At 36.3% G+C, this 16,915-nt stretch overlaps 1 protein-coding gene across 2 annotated transcripts; it reads right to left on the bottom strand.

Annotated features, from left to right (window-relative positions):
- Positions 1–545: 545 nt before the first annotated feature.
- On the bottom strand, positions 546–16,270 carry LOC117327182. Of its 2 annotated transcripts, XM_033884034.1 has the most exons (11): positions 14,105–16,270; positions 11,652–11,697; positions 11,212–11,264; positions 9,007–9,052; positions 8,567–8,619; positions 6,498–6,543; positions 6,058–6,110; positions 3,932–3,977; positions 3,493–3,545; positions 3,208–3,259; positions 546–2,980 (listed from the first exon to the last, which is right to left on the bottom strand). In XM_033884034.1, the coding sequence occupies exons 1-11, from the start codon at positions 14,828–14,830 to the stop codon at positions 2,838–2,840; spliced, it is 1,317 nt and encodes a 438-aa protein (XP_033739925.1). In that variant the 5' UTR covers positions 14,831–16,270; the 3' UTR covers positions 546–2,837. The 2 variants fall into 2 exon arrangements, with proteins under 2 accessions (XP_033739925.1, XP_033739926.1); XM_033884035.1 differs by lacking the exons at positions 3,932–3,977; positions 6,058–6,110.
- Between the last annotated feature and the right edge of the window lie 645 nt (positions 16,271–16,915).

Genomic DNA, 16,915 nt, shown 5'->3' with positions numbered 1-16,915 from the left:
TTGCGTGTTTATGAATTGAACGTCTTTTTCTAGTAGAAACATTAATTGATTGTATACCAAGATATATATTTCATCAGCTGTTCATATAATTCCAGAATTTTCAAAGATCACTATCAGAAATACCATGAATTAGGGCAATATTTTTATTTTTCAAACAAAAGACGACATTAATTGACCATTTTGTGCCAACACCAAATCTTTGTATATATCTCTTATCAAGAAGAAGTCAGACGTCAGTTGGTATAGCCTGAGCTATTAGGTATCAATGATTTTTTTATTTTTAATTCTAATTTGCTTATTTCATCACTATAAATGGTCTTATGTTAAAATACAAAACAGTTTTAAATGACAATGTCAGCAATACCGCTATAATATAGAAAAGTCATTTGGTTGTAGACGATGGCGCTCTCAATCATATTATCAAAGAAATTAGAATAATCAAAATAATAATAATGATAATAAGGACTACGTCATGTGCTTCATATCCATATTGTATATTGTATCAGCTGTTCTGGTCGTTAATGATATAAAACAGACAACCATGATTCAGTGAATGTATTTTAATCATACACAATCATTAAGCAAATCAAATAATGTAAGCAGGAAGAAACAGTACAGGAATAGGTTAAAGTGAATAAACATCCCAAAAATTCCGGATACATTTGATGATATACTATTACGCCATTTAACATATCGACCAATGAACACGAATCATTTGTAAGATGTGTTAATCTTTCAAAGGTATGAATGATACACATGCTGTCTCTCCTCAACTTCATCACGTAACACACAACAATTATATTAACTCTGATATCGATTTGTTTGCCAAAAGATTAAACAGTAAATACACTATCTTCCATTTATTACACAATTATGATAAGAAGCGTAGATGCAAACAAGGAACTAAGATTAAATTTCTATGATATAACAAGGCATTTGACAGGGTCCTACAAGAAGGAGCATTGCATAGATTAGAGCTTTATGATGTAAAAGGAGGAAATGTTCTTAAAAGGTTTTTATGATTATATTTCGGGAAAGAAATGAAGATTTCATTCAATATTTTAACATTTTTGAAAAGCTGGTGATCCCCAGAGCTCAGTTCTAGGCCCATTTATTATACATCAATGATAATTTGTGTTTGTATTAACTGCAAAAAAATAAACATTCTAAGACTTCACAGGCAAAATGTCTTGAGGTAAATTTGAACTGAAAATATATTGACCTGAATTTGAATTTAGGTCAATTTAAGGTCAAATTTATGTCAATTTTTTGACATAAATTTGACATGAATTGACTAATCTGCTCTTTGAAGGTCAAAATTACCTGAACATTTTCATGTAAAACTGACCTAAATTTGACCTGGAGACATTTTGTGTGTGTATTACAAAATAACATCGACGTGAGGTATCGTATATTGTTTATTTCTGATATTAGACCAGTACCAGAATCTGCTGATGCCGTATAGGATAACTGCAGATTAATTCTTTTCAGAGTCTATAAATCTTGATAGTAATTGGTTTACGTAAAAAGCCTCACATACAACACTTTAAAATGAATATAGTTTTGGACCTTTAATAGAGCGAAGGAAACATGGAATTGTTACTAATGTATAAAATACTTAATGATTAAACTCATACATATGTATTTAGAATTGTTCAGTCATACATAAAAAAAGCACTTATGATACATAGGTACCAAGTTACCAACACAGTTTTATCCCTACCTATATATGTACAGAAATTGAGGTTGTTCAACAAGTTTTCTTTAGACAGTAGAATACTCTATTATTTTAATCATTACAGTAAGAAACTCTCAATTTGAATAAGGATATACATTGTATATGAATAATTCAAATCAGGGTGAACATGAAGCCAAAAGTATTTTCCAATTTTATAGAATCAGCAAATACAATACAGATTGATGCCAATCAAGAAATTCTGAAAGTTCTCTAAAATCTCTAGACCTCCTTAACAACCACTTAAATGAAGAACCTTCTTTCTTATGAATGTGGGGCATTATTTGAAACTGAAAAAAAAACATTTATGTTTTCTGTTTCAATTGCCTGATATATATTAATTTTTTGATCACCACATGCATATCAACAAAGATAGACTCACTGATAAACTCCCTACATCAATATGACCACATTTGATAAAATATTAATATATGGTTGTTGTTATATTCAGGGGATAAGCATATCAAAAAAAGTATACAATCCCTCTTCCTCTACCTCGGAACAAATACCCAAATACCCCGATTGAAGATAATTCAATGATGGTGATATTTAAGCTTTATTATATTGTTAGCTATTTTGTATATATGTCTGTATACTTTTGGAACCCTTTTACATATATTTGTAAAAGCTCATTTCCTATGCCTGCTATGAATGTACCAAGGGAGAGAATATATGATTCTCCATGACATTTTTGGTAAACTCGACTTGAGATTGGTGAGGCAAGTATAATAAATGAACATATTATTTTTCTACAGGAATTAAAGAATATATTTTGTTGATTTATCATTGCATTTTTAACCGTCTAATTTATCTCTTGATGTTGGTGGACAAAGTTGCTTCCCTTTGACTATATATTCACATGGTCATTGGACCTACATATGCCTATAGCCTTTATAATTACATTGATATTTTTCGTGTCATACATGTTTAATTTGATGACAAATATAAAAATAGAACGATGTTTATATCAACAAGGATTTTCCTAAAATAGTTTATAAAAATGATATCAAAAATAAAATTAAGATTGCAGGTGTTCACAAGTTGCCAACTCAAAGACTGTCTCAATCAAACAAACAATGAAAGGGAAAAACTAACTGCCATTTTATAAGTTGAAATATTCCACTAGTTCACCGCATTCATGGCAGGACGGCTGTGAGCTAACACACACGTCACAGTAGACAACGTGCCCACACGGTTGCAATTGTGCAACTGCACGTCGGTTTCTGCAGACCAGGCACATTCTTTCTGAAATACGAAAGAATATGTGTAATATCTAGATGTAGAAAGTAATCCTTTTCGTCTTCTCATACTTATTACAACTGAATAGTCACAAATATCTTAAAGTATTAATGATTAATGGAAATCGCATAGCTTTGATTTGTTTCGTATCCATGTTAAGAATTATAAAAAATATATATATATGTGTAGCTCTTCCGATAGAATCAAACTGTGGAACAGAATAAAATGCTTACCATGGTCAATTCCATTTTGAGGAAGTCGAAGTACTGGACTTCCAATATGAGTCTAAAACAGATATCATTATAGTTTAGGCTGAACATCTAATATCTACACTAATATCTACATACTGAAAATCTTAATCTTTGATATGTGATGTCACTGTGTGCATCCCAATTACACATCACTACGATTTTTATAATGGGTTTGAACATTTGTGGAGATACAAAATATGGTATTTCATATGACACGTCTAGTTATTTGTCCCTCGGTGTTATAAAACATTATATTACCATGCTCACCATATACTCCCTTGAATTCCTGACACTGATTACAGGTCTCATCTGCGCCCTTTCTGTAATAAAAATGTTCAAATTGTATTTTTGTTTCCTGTACAGATTTCTATAATATAAGAAAATAAGACATTTGAAAATATTATCACTGGAGCCAAATTTAATCAGGATACACTCATAACAATTTTTGTGTTCATTTTCGAAGGTTTCATTCATTTGCGTACATGATATACAATCATCCGTTGATATGGTTTATTCAGAAAACATAATACTACATTAGACTCGCGAAATTAAACCTCCTCGTAAACCACATTCGAAGAATAATTCTAATCATATCAGGCTTATTAAGTCCATATTTGTTTTTCGTTTGATAATTACATTCGCATTCTTTGCAAACATAAAATCTTAGTAATTGAAATCATACTGTAATATTTAGTATTATACGTACGACTGAACCCTCCGTTTCTTGGTGAAAGAACATGGCTCTCTCTCCACTGTAACCAAGAAAACATATACTAAAACCTAGTTATGTCGTGATGTCACCCTGTTTTATCCAAGGGTTCATAATTTGTAATGTTTGAAGATATGGTATTATCAGATCGCCACATTAGATACATTAATGTACATATTACTAGTTTAAGATGGATGTAATTGTTCGGATCGGCGCCATTATATTACGTAGAATATAGAAACGAGTCAATGATATTTAATAAACAACGTAATCTGCTATAACCCTCATGAATGTGCTATAGTGTATTTAGCCTGTATGCCCATTCCGAACGGCGAACACTCCAGACACGCTGAGGAAGAACAAATATAATACTCTTGTACAAAACACGGCACAGATACGACCTTAATCCCAGATATAGACAGACACACAATGACTCATTTTCCGTACATCACAGTACAACAGAACCTCAAGGATTTAGCAACGCACACTATTATATTATATGTTTATATGGGTGGGGGTGGGGGGGGGGGGGGGGGGGGGGATAAAAATATTCGATGACCACCTTACTAGCAGCTTTCACCTATATATATATATATATACACTGTTTGGGTGTTTAATAATCACACAATAAATGCGAACACTTGAACAAGAAATGATAAAAACTTATTTGTGAATAAATTCAGAAAATTTCATTTTATCTTTTTAAACACGACACAATCAAAAGAAAATAGTTCCATTAAACTGCATCATTAAATACAATAATTCTGACGATTATCTAATATTCTTACATTCAGATAATGTTTGTCATGTTTCAAAAGCGGGCAAAATATTTCACACTGTGGGACTATACTAAGGAGAGGTTATTCATAACCAATCTCTTTTTAGAAACACACCGTCAACCAGCACTTTTTAACAGCTTTTGCTTTTTTACACGGCCAGTCTATATGACTTTTTATCGGGAATCATGTAACACTATTTCAGCCGCCAATCAGATTGTAAACAATATCATTTTCATAATAAATGTACGAGGGCCGATTGATATGTTGTGAGCCTCATAGTGAAGAACTTGAATTTTGCCAGACATATTGTATTATTTTCCACATAATCCCCTTCAGTATCTATACATTTTTTCCTTTGGCGTTTAAGGGCCTCAATGTCAATTTTATAGAACTCCTTTTCTTAGCTGATAAGAAAGTCATCCGTTGCATGTATGACGTCATTATCGGACTGAAAGTGGGTGCCTTAAATAGCAGTTTTGGAAATAGATGTACAATCAATTTAAAGCCACAATCGTAAATGGCAGCCATGGCAATAGCAGACTTGTGAAGAGGAGCATTGTCCTAATGTAAAAACACACATTGAGTGAGCTTTCCGCGGCGCTTCAGTTTAATATTTCCCCGTAACTGCCACAGAAGTGGAGCATAGTATGTGCCATTGATTGTTTGCCCATTCTGGAGATAAGCTATCAGCAGAACAGCTGATGGAACAGGTGTTTGCCTTCTTTGACCGGGGGGGGGGGGGGGGGGGGGGGGGGGGTTCCATTGTGTCGATTGTTGTTTGGCCACTGGGGTAAATTGATAGACTCATGTTTCATCAATAGTGACAAATCTCTGAAGACATTTGGCAGGATCTTCCTCAAAAAGGTTAAGATTAGCACGCGATAATGATGTGCATCTGGTGTGCTTCTGATCAACCTTCAGAAGTCTTTGTACCCTTCGGGTCGTAAGCTTTCTCATTGCCTCGGTTAGAATGGAATGTACACTTTCCTGTTAAATGCTAACTCTACTGGCTATATATCTGTTTGTGACTCGTCTGTCAGTCATAACAATATCATGAACTTTATTGACCATTTCTGGGGTTGCAATATTGACAGGTCTTCTTGAACGGTGGTCATTACAGGGCTCTATTGGTCCCACTTAAATTCCGCTACTCACCTTTTCACTTCAGCATATGAAGGGGCATCTTTCCCTAATGTTGCTACCATATAATTATGGATATTCCTAGGTGTTAAACTATTTATGCAAATAATTGATCACTGCTCTTTCACCGAAATTTATTATTTCATATGACACGCCTAGTTATTTGTCCCTCGGTGTTATAAAACATTATATTACCATGCTCACCATATACCCCCTTGAATTCCTGACACTGATTACAGGTCTCATCTGCGCCCTCTCTGTAATAAAATGTTCAAATTGTATTTGTGTTCGTGTACAGATTTCTATAATATAAGAAAAGAAGACATTTGAAAATATTATCACTGGAGCAAAATTTAATTAGGATACACTCATAACAATCCTTGTGTTCATTTTCGAAGGTTTCATTCAATTGCGCACATGTTATACAATCATTTGTTGATATGGTTTATTCAGAAAACGTAATACTATATGAGATTCGCTAAATTAAACCTCCTCGTAAATAACCACATTCGAAGAATAATTCTAATCATATCAGGCTTATTAAGTCCATACTTGTTTTTCGTTTTATAATAACATTCGCATTCTTTGCAAACATAAAATCTTAGTAATTGAAATCATGCTGTAATATTTAGTATTATACGTACCACTGAACCCTCCGTTTCTTGGTGAAAGAACATGGCCCTCTCTCCACTGTAACCAAGAAAACATATACTAAAACCTAGTTATGTCGTGATGTCACCCTGTTTTATCCAAGGGTTCATAATTTGTAATATTTGAAGATATGGTATTATCAGATCGCCACATTAGATACATTAATGTACATATTAATAGTTTATGATAGATGTAATTGTTCGGATCGGCGCCATTATATTACGTAGAATATAGAAACGAGTCAATGATATTTAATAAACAACGTAATCTGCTATAACCCTCATGAATGTGCTATAGTGTATTTAGCCTGTATGCCCATTCCGAACGGCGAACACTCCAGACACGCTGAGGAAGAACAAATATAATACTCTTGTACAAAACACGGCACAGATACGACCTTAATCCCAGATATAGACAGACACACAATGACTCATTTTCCGTACATCACAGTACAACAGAACCTCAAGGATTTAGCAACGCACACCATTATATTATATATTATATATATATAATATATGTTTATATGGGTGGGGGTGGGGGGGGGGGGGGGGGGGGGATAAAAATATTCGATGACCACCTTACTAGCAGCTGTCACCTATATATATATATATACACTGTTTGGGTGTTTAATAATCACACAATAAATGCGAACACTTGAACAAGAAATGATAAAAACTTATTTGTGAATAAATTCAGAAAATTTCATTTTATCTTTTTAAACACGACACAGTCAAAAGAAAATAGTTCCATTAAACTGCATCATTAAATACAATAATTCTGACGATTATCTAATATTCTTACATTCAGATAATGTTTGTCATGTTCCAAAAGCGGGCAAAATATTTCACACTGTGGGACTATACTAAGGAGAGGTTATTCATAACCAATCTCTTTTTAGAAACACACCGTCAACCAGCACTTTTTAACAGCTTTTGCTTTTTTACACGGCCAGTCTATATGACTTTTTATCGGAAATCATGTAACACTATTTCAGCCGCCAATCAGATTGTAAACAATATCATTTTCATAATAAATGTACGAGGGCCGATTGATATGTTGTGAGCCTCATAGTGAAGAACTTGAATTTTGCCAGACATATTGTATTATTTTCCACATAATGCCCTTCAGTATCTATACATTTTTTCCATAGGTGTTTAAGGGCCTCAATGTCACTTTTATAGAACTCCTTTTCTTGGCTGATAAGAAAGTCATCCGTTGCATGTATGACGTCATTATCGGACTGAAAGTGGGTGCCTTAAATAGCAGTTTTGGAAATAGATGTACAATCAATTTAAAGCCACAATCGTGAATGGCAGCCATGGCAATAGCAGACTTGTGAAGAGGAGCATTGTCCTAATGTAAAAACACACATTGAGTGAGCTTTCCGCGGCGCTTCAGTTTAATATTTCCCCGTAACTGCCACAGAAGTTGGAAGATGGAACAGGTGTTTGCCTTCTTTGACCGGGGGGTGGGGGTTCCATTGTGTCGATTGTTGTTTGGCCACTTGGGTAAATTGATAGACTCATGTTTCATCAATAGTGACAAATCTCTGAAGACATTTGGCAGGATCTTCCTCAAAAAGGTTAAGATTAGCACGCGATAATGATGTGCATCTGGTGTGCTTCTGATCAACCTTCAGAAGTCTTTGTACCCTTCGGGTCGTAAGCTTTCTCATTGCCTCGGTTAGAATGGAATGTACTCTTTCCTGTTAAATGCTAACTCTACTGGCTATATATCTGTTTGTGACTCGTCTGTCAGTCATAACAATATCATGAACTTTATTGATCATTTCTGGGGTTGCAATATTGATAGGTCTTCTAGAACGGCGGTCATTACAGGGCTCTATTGGTCGCACTTAAATTCCGCTACTCACCTTTTCACTTCAGCATATGAAGGGGCATCTTTCCCTAATGTTGCTACCATATAATTATGGATATTCCTAGGTGTTAAACTATTTATGCAAATAATTGATCACTGCTCTTTCACCAAAATTTATTATTTCATATGACACGCCTAGTTATTTGTCCCTCGGTGTTATAAAACATTATATTACCATGCTCACCATATACCCCCTTGAATTCCTGACACTGATTACAGGTCTCATCTGCGCCCTCTCTGTAATAAAATGTTCAAATTGTATTTGTGTTCGTGTACAGATTTCTATAATATAAGAAAAAAAGACATTTGAAAATATTATCACTGGAGCAAAATTTAATTAGGATACACTCATAACAATCCTTGTGTTCATTTTCGAAGGTTTCATTCAATTGCGCACATGTTATACAATCATTTGTTGATATGGTTTATTCAGAAAACGTAATACTATATGAGATTCGCTAAATTAAACCTCCTCGTAAATAACCACATTCGAAGAATAATTCTAATCATATCAGGCTTATTAAGTCCATACTTGTTTTTCGTTTTATAATTACATTCGCATTCTTTGCAAACATAAAATCTTAGTAATTGAAATCATGCTGTAATATTTAGTATTATACGTACCACTGAACCCTCCGTTTCTTGGTGAAAGAACATGGCCCTCTCTCCACTGTAACCAAGAAAATATATACTAAAACCTAGTTATGTCGTGATGTCACCCTGTTTTATCCAAGGGTTCATAATTTGTAATATTTGAAGATATGGTATTATCAGATCGCCATATTAGATACATTAATGTACATATTAATAGTTTATGATAGATGTAATTGTTCGGATCGGCGCCATTATATTACGTAGAATATAGAAACGAGTCAATGATATTTAATAAACAACATAATCCGTTATAACCCTCATGAATGTGCTATAGTGTATTTAGCCTGTATGCCCATTCCGAACGGCGAACACTCCAGACACGCTGAAGAAGAACAAATATAATACTCTTGTACAAAAATATACATCAGCAACACCGATAGAATATATCCATCCCTGCAGTCCGCGCGAACACGGCACAGATACAACCTTAATCCCAGATATAGACAGACACACAATGACTCATTTTCCGTACATCACAGTACACACAGCAACGCACAACATTATATTATATATTATATATATATAATATATGTTTTTATGGGTGGGGATGGGGGGGGGGGGGGGGGGGGGGGGGGGGATAAAAATAATCGATGACCACCTTACTAGCAGCTTTCACATACAAATGTATATATATACACTATACAATTATAGCTTTTTTATGAGTTTGATTAAGACATGTATTGACCGAAATCAAAAGGCTATAATAGTTTTATTATAAAATGACTGTTTGGGTGTTTAATAATCACACAATTAATACGAACACTTGTACAAGGAATGATAAAAACTTATTTGTGAATTGATTGAGAAAATTTCATTTTATCTTTTTAAACACGACACAATCAAAAGAAAATAGTTCCATTAAACTGCATCATTAAATACAATAATTCTTACGATTATCTAATATTCTTACATTCAGATAATGTTTGTCATGTTTCAAAATCGGGCAAAATATTTCACACTGTTGGACTATACTAAGGAGAGGTTATTCATAACCAATCTCTTTTTAGAAACACACCGTCAACCAGCACTTTTTAACAGCTTTTGCTTTTTTACACGGCCAGTCTATATGACTTTTTATCGGGAATCATGTAACACTATTTCAGCCGCCAATCAGATTGTAAACAATATCATTTTCATAATAAATGTACGAGGGCCGATTGATATGTTGTGAGCCTCATAGTGAAGAACTTGAATTTTGCCAGACATATTGTATTATTTTCCACATAATGCCCTTCAGTATCTATACATTTTTTCCATAGGTGTTTAAGGGCCTCAATGTCACTTTTATAGAACTCCTTTTCTTGGCTGATAAGAAAGTCATCCGTTGCATGTATGACGTCATTATCGGACTGAATGTGGGTGCCTTAAATAGCAGTTTTGGAAATAGATGTACAATCAACTAAAAGCCACAATCGTGAATGGCAGCCATGGCAATGGCAGACTTCTGAAGAGGAGCATTGTCCTAATGTAAAAACACACATTGAGTGAGCTTTCCGCGGCGCTTCAGTTTAATATTTCCCCGTAACTGCCACAGAAGTTGGAAGATGGAACAGGTGTTTGCCTTCTTTGACCGGGGGGTGGGGGGGGTTCCATTGTGTCGATTGTTGTTTGGCCACTGGGGTAAATTGATAGACTCATGTTTCATCAATAGTGACAAATCTCTGAAGACATTTGGCAGGATCTTCCTCAAAAAGGTTAAGATTAGCACGCGATAATGATGTGCATCTGGTGTGCTTCTGATCAACCTTCAGAAGTCTTTGTACCCTTCGGGTCGTAAGCTTTCTCATTGCCTCGGTTAGAATGGAATGTACTCTTTCCTGTTAAATGCGAACTCTACTGGCTATATATCTGTTTGTAACTCGTCTGTCAGTCATAACAATATCATGAACTTTATTGACCATTTCTGGGGTTGCAATATTGACAGGTCTTCTTGAACGGTGGTCATTACAGGGCTCTATTGGTCGCACTTAAATTCCGCTACTCACCTTTTCACTTCAGCATATGAAGGGGCATCTTTCCCTAATGTTGCTACCATATAATTATGGATATTCCTAGGTGTTAAACTATTTATGCAAATAATTGATCACTGCTCTTTCACCGAAATTTATTATTTCATATGACATGCCTAGTTATTTGTCCCTCGGAGTTATAAAACAATTATATTACCATGCTCACCATATACCCCCTTGAATTCCTGACACTGATTACAGGTCTCATCTGCGCCCTCTCTGTAATAAAATGTTCAAATTGTATTTGTGTTCGTGTACAGATTTCTATAATATAAGAAAAAAAGACATTTGAAAATATTATCACTGGAGCAAAATTTAATTAGGATACACTCATAACAATCCTTGTGTTCATTTTCGAAGGTTTCATTCAATTGCGCACATGTTATACAATCATTTGTTGATATGGTTTATTCAGAAAACGTAATACTATATGAGATTCGCGAAATTAAACCTCCTCGTAAATAACCACATTCGAAGAATAATTCTAATCATATCAGGCTTATTAAGTCCATACTTGTTTTTCGTTTTATTATTACATTCGCATTCTTTGCAAACATAAAATCTTAGTAATTGAAATCATGCTGTAATATTTAGTATTATACGTACCACTGAACCCTCCGTTTCTTGGTGAAAGAACATGGCCCTCTCTCCACTGTAACCAAGAAAACATATACTAAAACCTAGTTATGTCGTGATGTCACCCTGTTTTATCCAAGGGTTCATAATTTGTAATATTTGAAGATATGGTATTATCAGATCGCCACATTAGATACATTCATGTACATATTAATAGTTTATGATGGATGTAATTGTTCGGATCGGCGCCATTATATTACGTAGAATATAGAAACGAGTCAATGATATTTAATAAACAACATAATCCGTTATAACCCTCATGAATGTGCTATAGTGTATTTAGCCTGTATGCCCATTCCGAACGGCGAACACTCCAGACACGCTGAAGAAGAACAAATATAATACTCTTGTACAAAAATATACATCAGCAACAGCGATAGAATATATCCATCCCTGCAGTCCGCGCGAACACGGCACAGATACAACCTTAATCCCAGATATAGACAGACACACAATGACTCATTTTCCGTACATCACAGTACACACAGCAACGCACAACATTATATTATATATTATATATATATAATATATATTTTTATGGGTGGGGATGGGGGGGGGGGGGGGGGGGGGGATAAAAATAATCGATGACCACCTTACTAGCAGCTTTCACATACAAATGTATATATATACACTATACAATTATAGCTTTTTTATGAGTTTGATTAAGACATGTATTGACCGAAATCAAAAGGCTATACTAGTTTTATTATAAAATGACTGTTTGGGTGTTTAATAATCACACAATTAATACGAACACTTGTACAAGGAATGATAAAAACTTATTTGTGAATTGATTGAGAAAATTTCATTTTATCTTTTTAAACACGACACAATCAAAAGAAAATAGTTCCATTAAACTGCATCATTAAATACAATAATTCTTACGATTATCTAATATTCTTACATTCAGATAATGTTTGTCATGTTTCAAAATCGGGCAAAATATTTCACACTGTTGGACTATACTAAGGAGAGGTTATTCATAACCAATCTCTTTTTAGAAACACACCGTCAACCAGCACTTTTTAACAGCTTTTGTGTTTTTACACGGCCAGTCTATATGACTTTTTATCGGAAATCATGTAACACTATTTCAGCCGCCAATCGGATTGTAAACAATATCATTTTCATAATAAATGTACGAGGGCCGATTGATATGTTGTGAGCCTCATAGTGAAGAACTTGAATTTTGCCAGACATATTGTATTATTTTCCACATAATCCCCTTCAGTATCTATACATTTTTTCCATAGGTGTTTAAGGGCCTCAATGTCACTTTTATAGAACTCCTTTTCTTGGCTGATAAGAAAGTCATCCGTTGCATGTATGACGTCATTATCGGACTGAATGTGGCTGCCTTAAATAGCAGTTTTGGAAATAGATGTACAATCAATTAAAAGCCACAATCGTGAATGGCAGCCATGGCAATGGCAGACTTCTGAAGAGGAGCATTGTCCTAATGGAAAAACACACCTTGAGCGAGCTTTCCGCGGCGCTTCAGTTTAATATTTCCCCGTAACTGCCACAGAAGTGGAGAATAGTATGTGCCATGGATTGTTTGTCAATTCTTGAGATAATCGATCAGCAGAATGTCATCTGCATCCCAAAAACCTATGTCATAACCATTAAGTCTTTGCCTTCTTTGACGGGGGGGGGGGGGGGGGGGGGGGGGGGGGGGGGGGGGGGAGAGAGAGAGAGAGAGCCAGGTTGTTTCCATTGTGTCGATTGTTGTTTGGCCACTGGGGTAAATTGATAGACTCATGTTTCATCAATAGTGACAAATCCTGAAGGTATTTGGCAGGATCTTCCACAAAAAGGTTAAGATTAGCACGCGATAATGATGTGCATCTGGTGTGCTTCTGATCAACCTTCAGAAGTCTTTGTACCCTTCGGACCGTAAGCTTTCTCATTTCTCTACTGGCTATATATCTGTTTGTGACTCGGCTGTCAGTCATAACAATTTCATGAACTTTATTGACCATTTCTGGGGTTGCAATATTGACAGGTCTTCTAGAACGGGGGTCATCACAGGGCTCTATTGGTCGCACTTAAATTCCACTATTCACCTATTCACTCCAGCATATGAAGGGGCATCTTTCCCTAGTGTTGCTATCGTATAATTATGTATATCCTTAGGTGTTAAACTATTTATACAAATAATTGATCACTGCTCTTTCACTGATTTTGTCCATTTCGCAAAAGCTGCTTGTCTTGATTACTTTAGAATGCTACCTCGTTAATATAAACTAACCGAATGAGACCAGTCCTTGGGTACTAGCCCTATATAGTCAGATAATAGTAGGACTTAAAAAGAACATTCTTGAGTACCTCATTCAAAACGGGGCTCACAGCGTAAATAACACTACCTTTATTGAAAGAGTTATACTCACAACTAATGCATGGGAATGGAAACATCTACCTACCTCTTCAGTGCCCCGCTGTTGTAGGACAAAGTTCCGTCTATCCTGTTGAAGCATCTGCTGATTTGGATGTGGTATCAGATTGGTAGCATCGAGTCTAGGATGTCCATCGAGTCGTACGAAATTAGGCGGCATTCCGTATCCCATGTACGGATTATTATCTTGTAGGATCTGATAATGTATTGCAATGAACTCTCCAGATAAGAAGTCATTTTCCAATATTATATCTGGAATTCGCAGATTATCATTCCGCCTTTCAGCTGCTATCCTAGGATGATCGTCATGTAAATATTCTATAAATGGAGAAACCATAGATGAACGGCGATAGTCGCCATGGCGATCGTCTCGATCATTATGTAAACGGAAACCTGGAGGTTGAGCATTGTATCTGACAACATCCTGTTGTGTTTGTGGCCAACGTGATTGTTCAGTTTGCTCAATAACGACAGCATGGTGTGCCTCTTGGCCAACATTTTGATCTCTTTGACAGGCTACGTCATGGTGTAAATTTGACCTATTGATGTGATCCATAAGACCAGTCACTTCCTGATGTGACTCTTCGCCAGCATTTTGAACATTGCAACAGCTATCTGCTTGCTTTGACTGTCGGCCATCATTTCGATCCCGCTGACCACTCATGTTTGAGTGTGAGCTAGCGTTTTGAGCATTGTGACAAGCAACTTCTTGATTGGAATTGCGGGCCAAGACTTTTATCCTTGGAACCAGCATCTTCTGTGTGTGACTGTCGGTCGCCAGTTTGATCCCTGCGACAAGCTATGTCAGTGTGTGAGTGTGTGCTAGGGTTAAGATCCTCGAGGTAAAAATCATCTCTGTAGGCTGCAACAGTCTGATGTAACTGTGAGGTAGCATTTTGATCAGTACGACCAGAGTGTGAGCTCGAGTTATGATTTTCGCAACCAACAGTATCCTTATCTGGCTTTGGACAAGATCTTGTAACCCTTTCCCCAGCTAATTCCGGATGTGACTGTGGGTCAGCATCGTCTTGGTTTGACTGAGACCCAGTATATTGAACCTTGCAACCAATATTTTCCTTGTTTTTGTCAATCTGATTCTTGTGACATGCTACGTCAGTGCAGGACTGTGGGATAGGGTTTTGATACATGTGATCATAATCTTCCTGGCATGAATCTGAAGAGTTATTTTGATTATTGCGACCAACACTTTCCCCTTCCGCTTGTGAGTCTAAAATATGATCATTATGATTAGTACCTTCCTTGTGTGACTTTGGGCTTGACGATTTATTCTCTTTTCCGACACCATTCTGATGTGACTGTGAACCAGCGATTTGATCCATACGACCAGAATATCTCTGATGTAACTGTGGAAGAGAGTAATGGCCATTGTCATCTGCAGCTACCTTGTGTGGCTCTTTGTAAGGATGTTGATCCATTTCCCCAGTAATTTCCTGATTCTTGTTACCAGCAGCTACTTGGTTTGACTGAGGCCCAGCATTTTGATCAATTTCTGGCTTTGGAGCAGAAGTTGTATCCCGTTCCCCAGCTACGTCCTGGTCAGACTGTGGGTAAGCGTTGTGATCCTTTCTACAAGAAAATTTTTGATTTGACTGTGGGCAGGCATTTTGACCCTCGCGAGCAGCACTTTCCGTCAGCGCTTGTTTGCTAGTATTTTGATGTTTTTGGCCAGCATTTGTCTGTTGTGTTTGTAGGTTAGCAGTTTGATCATTACGACCAGCTGCTGAATTTTCTTGCTTTGGTATAGATTCGATGTTCTTATTTTCAGGGACATCCTTACATGAATGTGAACCTGTTTTTGGATTGTTTTGACCAAAAGTTCTATCCTTTTCATGCTTGCAACCAACATCTTCCTTGTTTGACTGTCCGTCGACGTTTTGATCCTTAAGGCAATACAAGTCAGTGTGAAATTTTGAAAAAGTATTTTGATGGATTGGATTAGATCCTTTCTTGTGACCAGCCACGCTCTCATATGACTGTGAGGTCACATTGAAATCAGTGCAGCCATAATATTCTTGGTTTGACTGTGTTCCAGAGTAATAATTCATGCAATGAGCAGCTTCCATGTCTGGCTTTAAACCAGAATTTGTATCCATTTTTCCAGCTGATTTCTGATGTGACTCCGAAGAGGTGTTTCGATCCTTGACACCAGCAACTTCCTGCTTTGACCGTAGGGGAGTGTAATGGCATTTGTCATCTGCAGTTTTTCCAGTGACTTCCTGATGTGACGGCAAGCCAGTATTTTGATTCTTGCTACTAGTAGCTACTTGTTTTGACTGATGCCAAGTATTTTGACCCTTGCAACCAACATTGTTCTTATTTGCCTTTCGGTCGTCAATCTGATTCTTGCGACATGCTACGTCAGTGCGGGACTGTGAGCTAGAGTTTTGATACATGTGATAAGAATCCTCCTGGCATGAATCTGAAGAGTCATTTTGATTATTGCGACCGACACTTTTCCATTCTGCTTGTGATTCTAAAATATGATCATTGTGACCAGTACCTTCCTTGTCTGACTTTGGGCTTGACGATTTATTCTCCTTTCCGACACCATTCTGATGTGACTGTGAACCAGCGATTTGATCCATACGACCAGAATATCTCTGATGTAACTGTGGAAGAGAGTAATGGCCATTGTCATCTGCAGCTACCTTGTGTGGCTCTTTGTAAGGATGTTGATCCATTTCCCCAGTAATTTCCTGATTCTTGTTACCAGCAGCTACTTGGTTTGACTGAGGCTCAGCATTTTGATCAATTTCTGGCTTTGGAGCAGAAGTTGTATCCCGTTCCCCAGCTACGTCCTGGTCAGACTGTGGGTAAG

The sequence above is a fragment of the Pecten maximus genome, chromosome 5, assembly GCF_902652985.1.
Source record: "Pecten maximus chromosome 5, xPecMax1.1, whole genome shotgun sequence".
Classification (NCBI taxonomy): domain Eukaryota; kingdom Metazoa; phylum Mollusca; class Bivalvia; order Pectinida; family Pectinidae; genus Pecten; species Pecten maximus.
Note: the sequence above shows the minus strand (reverse complement) of the source record. Positions and strands in the feature narration are given on the sequence as shown.

Coding starts and splice junctions, on each gene's coding strand:
- LOC117327182 (XM_033884034.1), bottom strand. CDS start 14,830: ATGCTGGTTCCAAGGATAAAAGTCTTGGCCCGCAATTCCAATCAAGAA. Junction 6,111..6,497: donor AAGAAACGGAGGGTTCAGTG/GTACGTATAATA, acceptor ATTTTATTACAG/AGAGGGCGCAGATGAGACCT. Junction 3,978..6,057: donor GGAATTCAAGGGGGTATATG/GTGAGCATGGTA, acceptor TCTTGGTTACAG/TGGAGAGAGAGCCATGTTCT.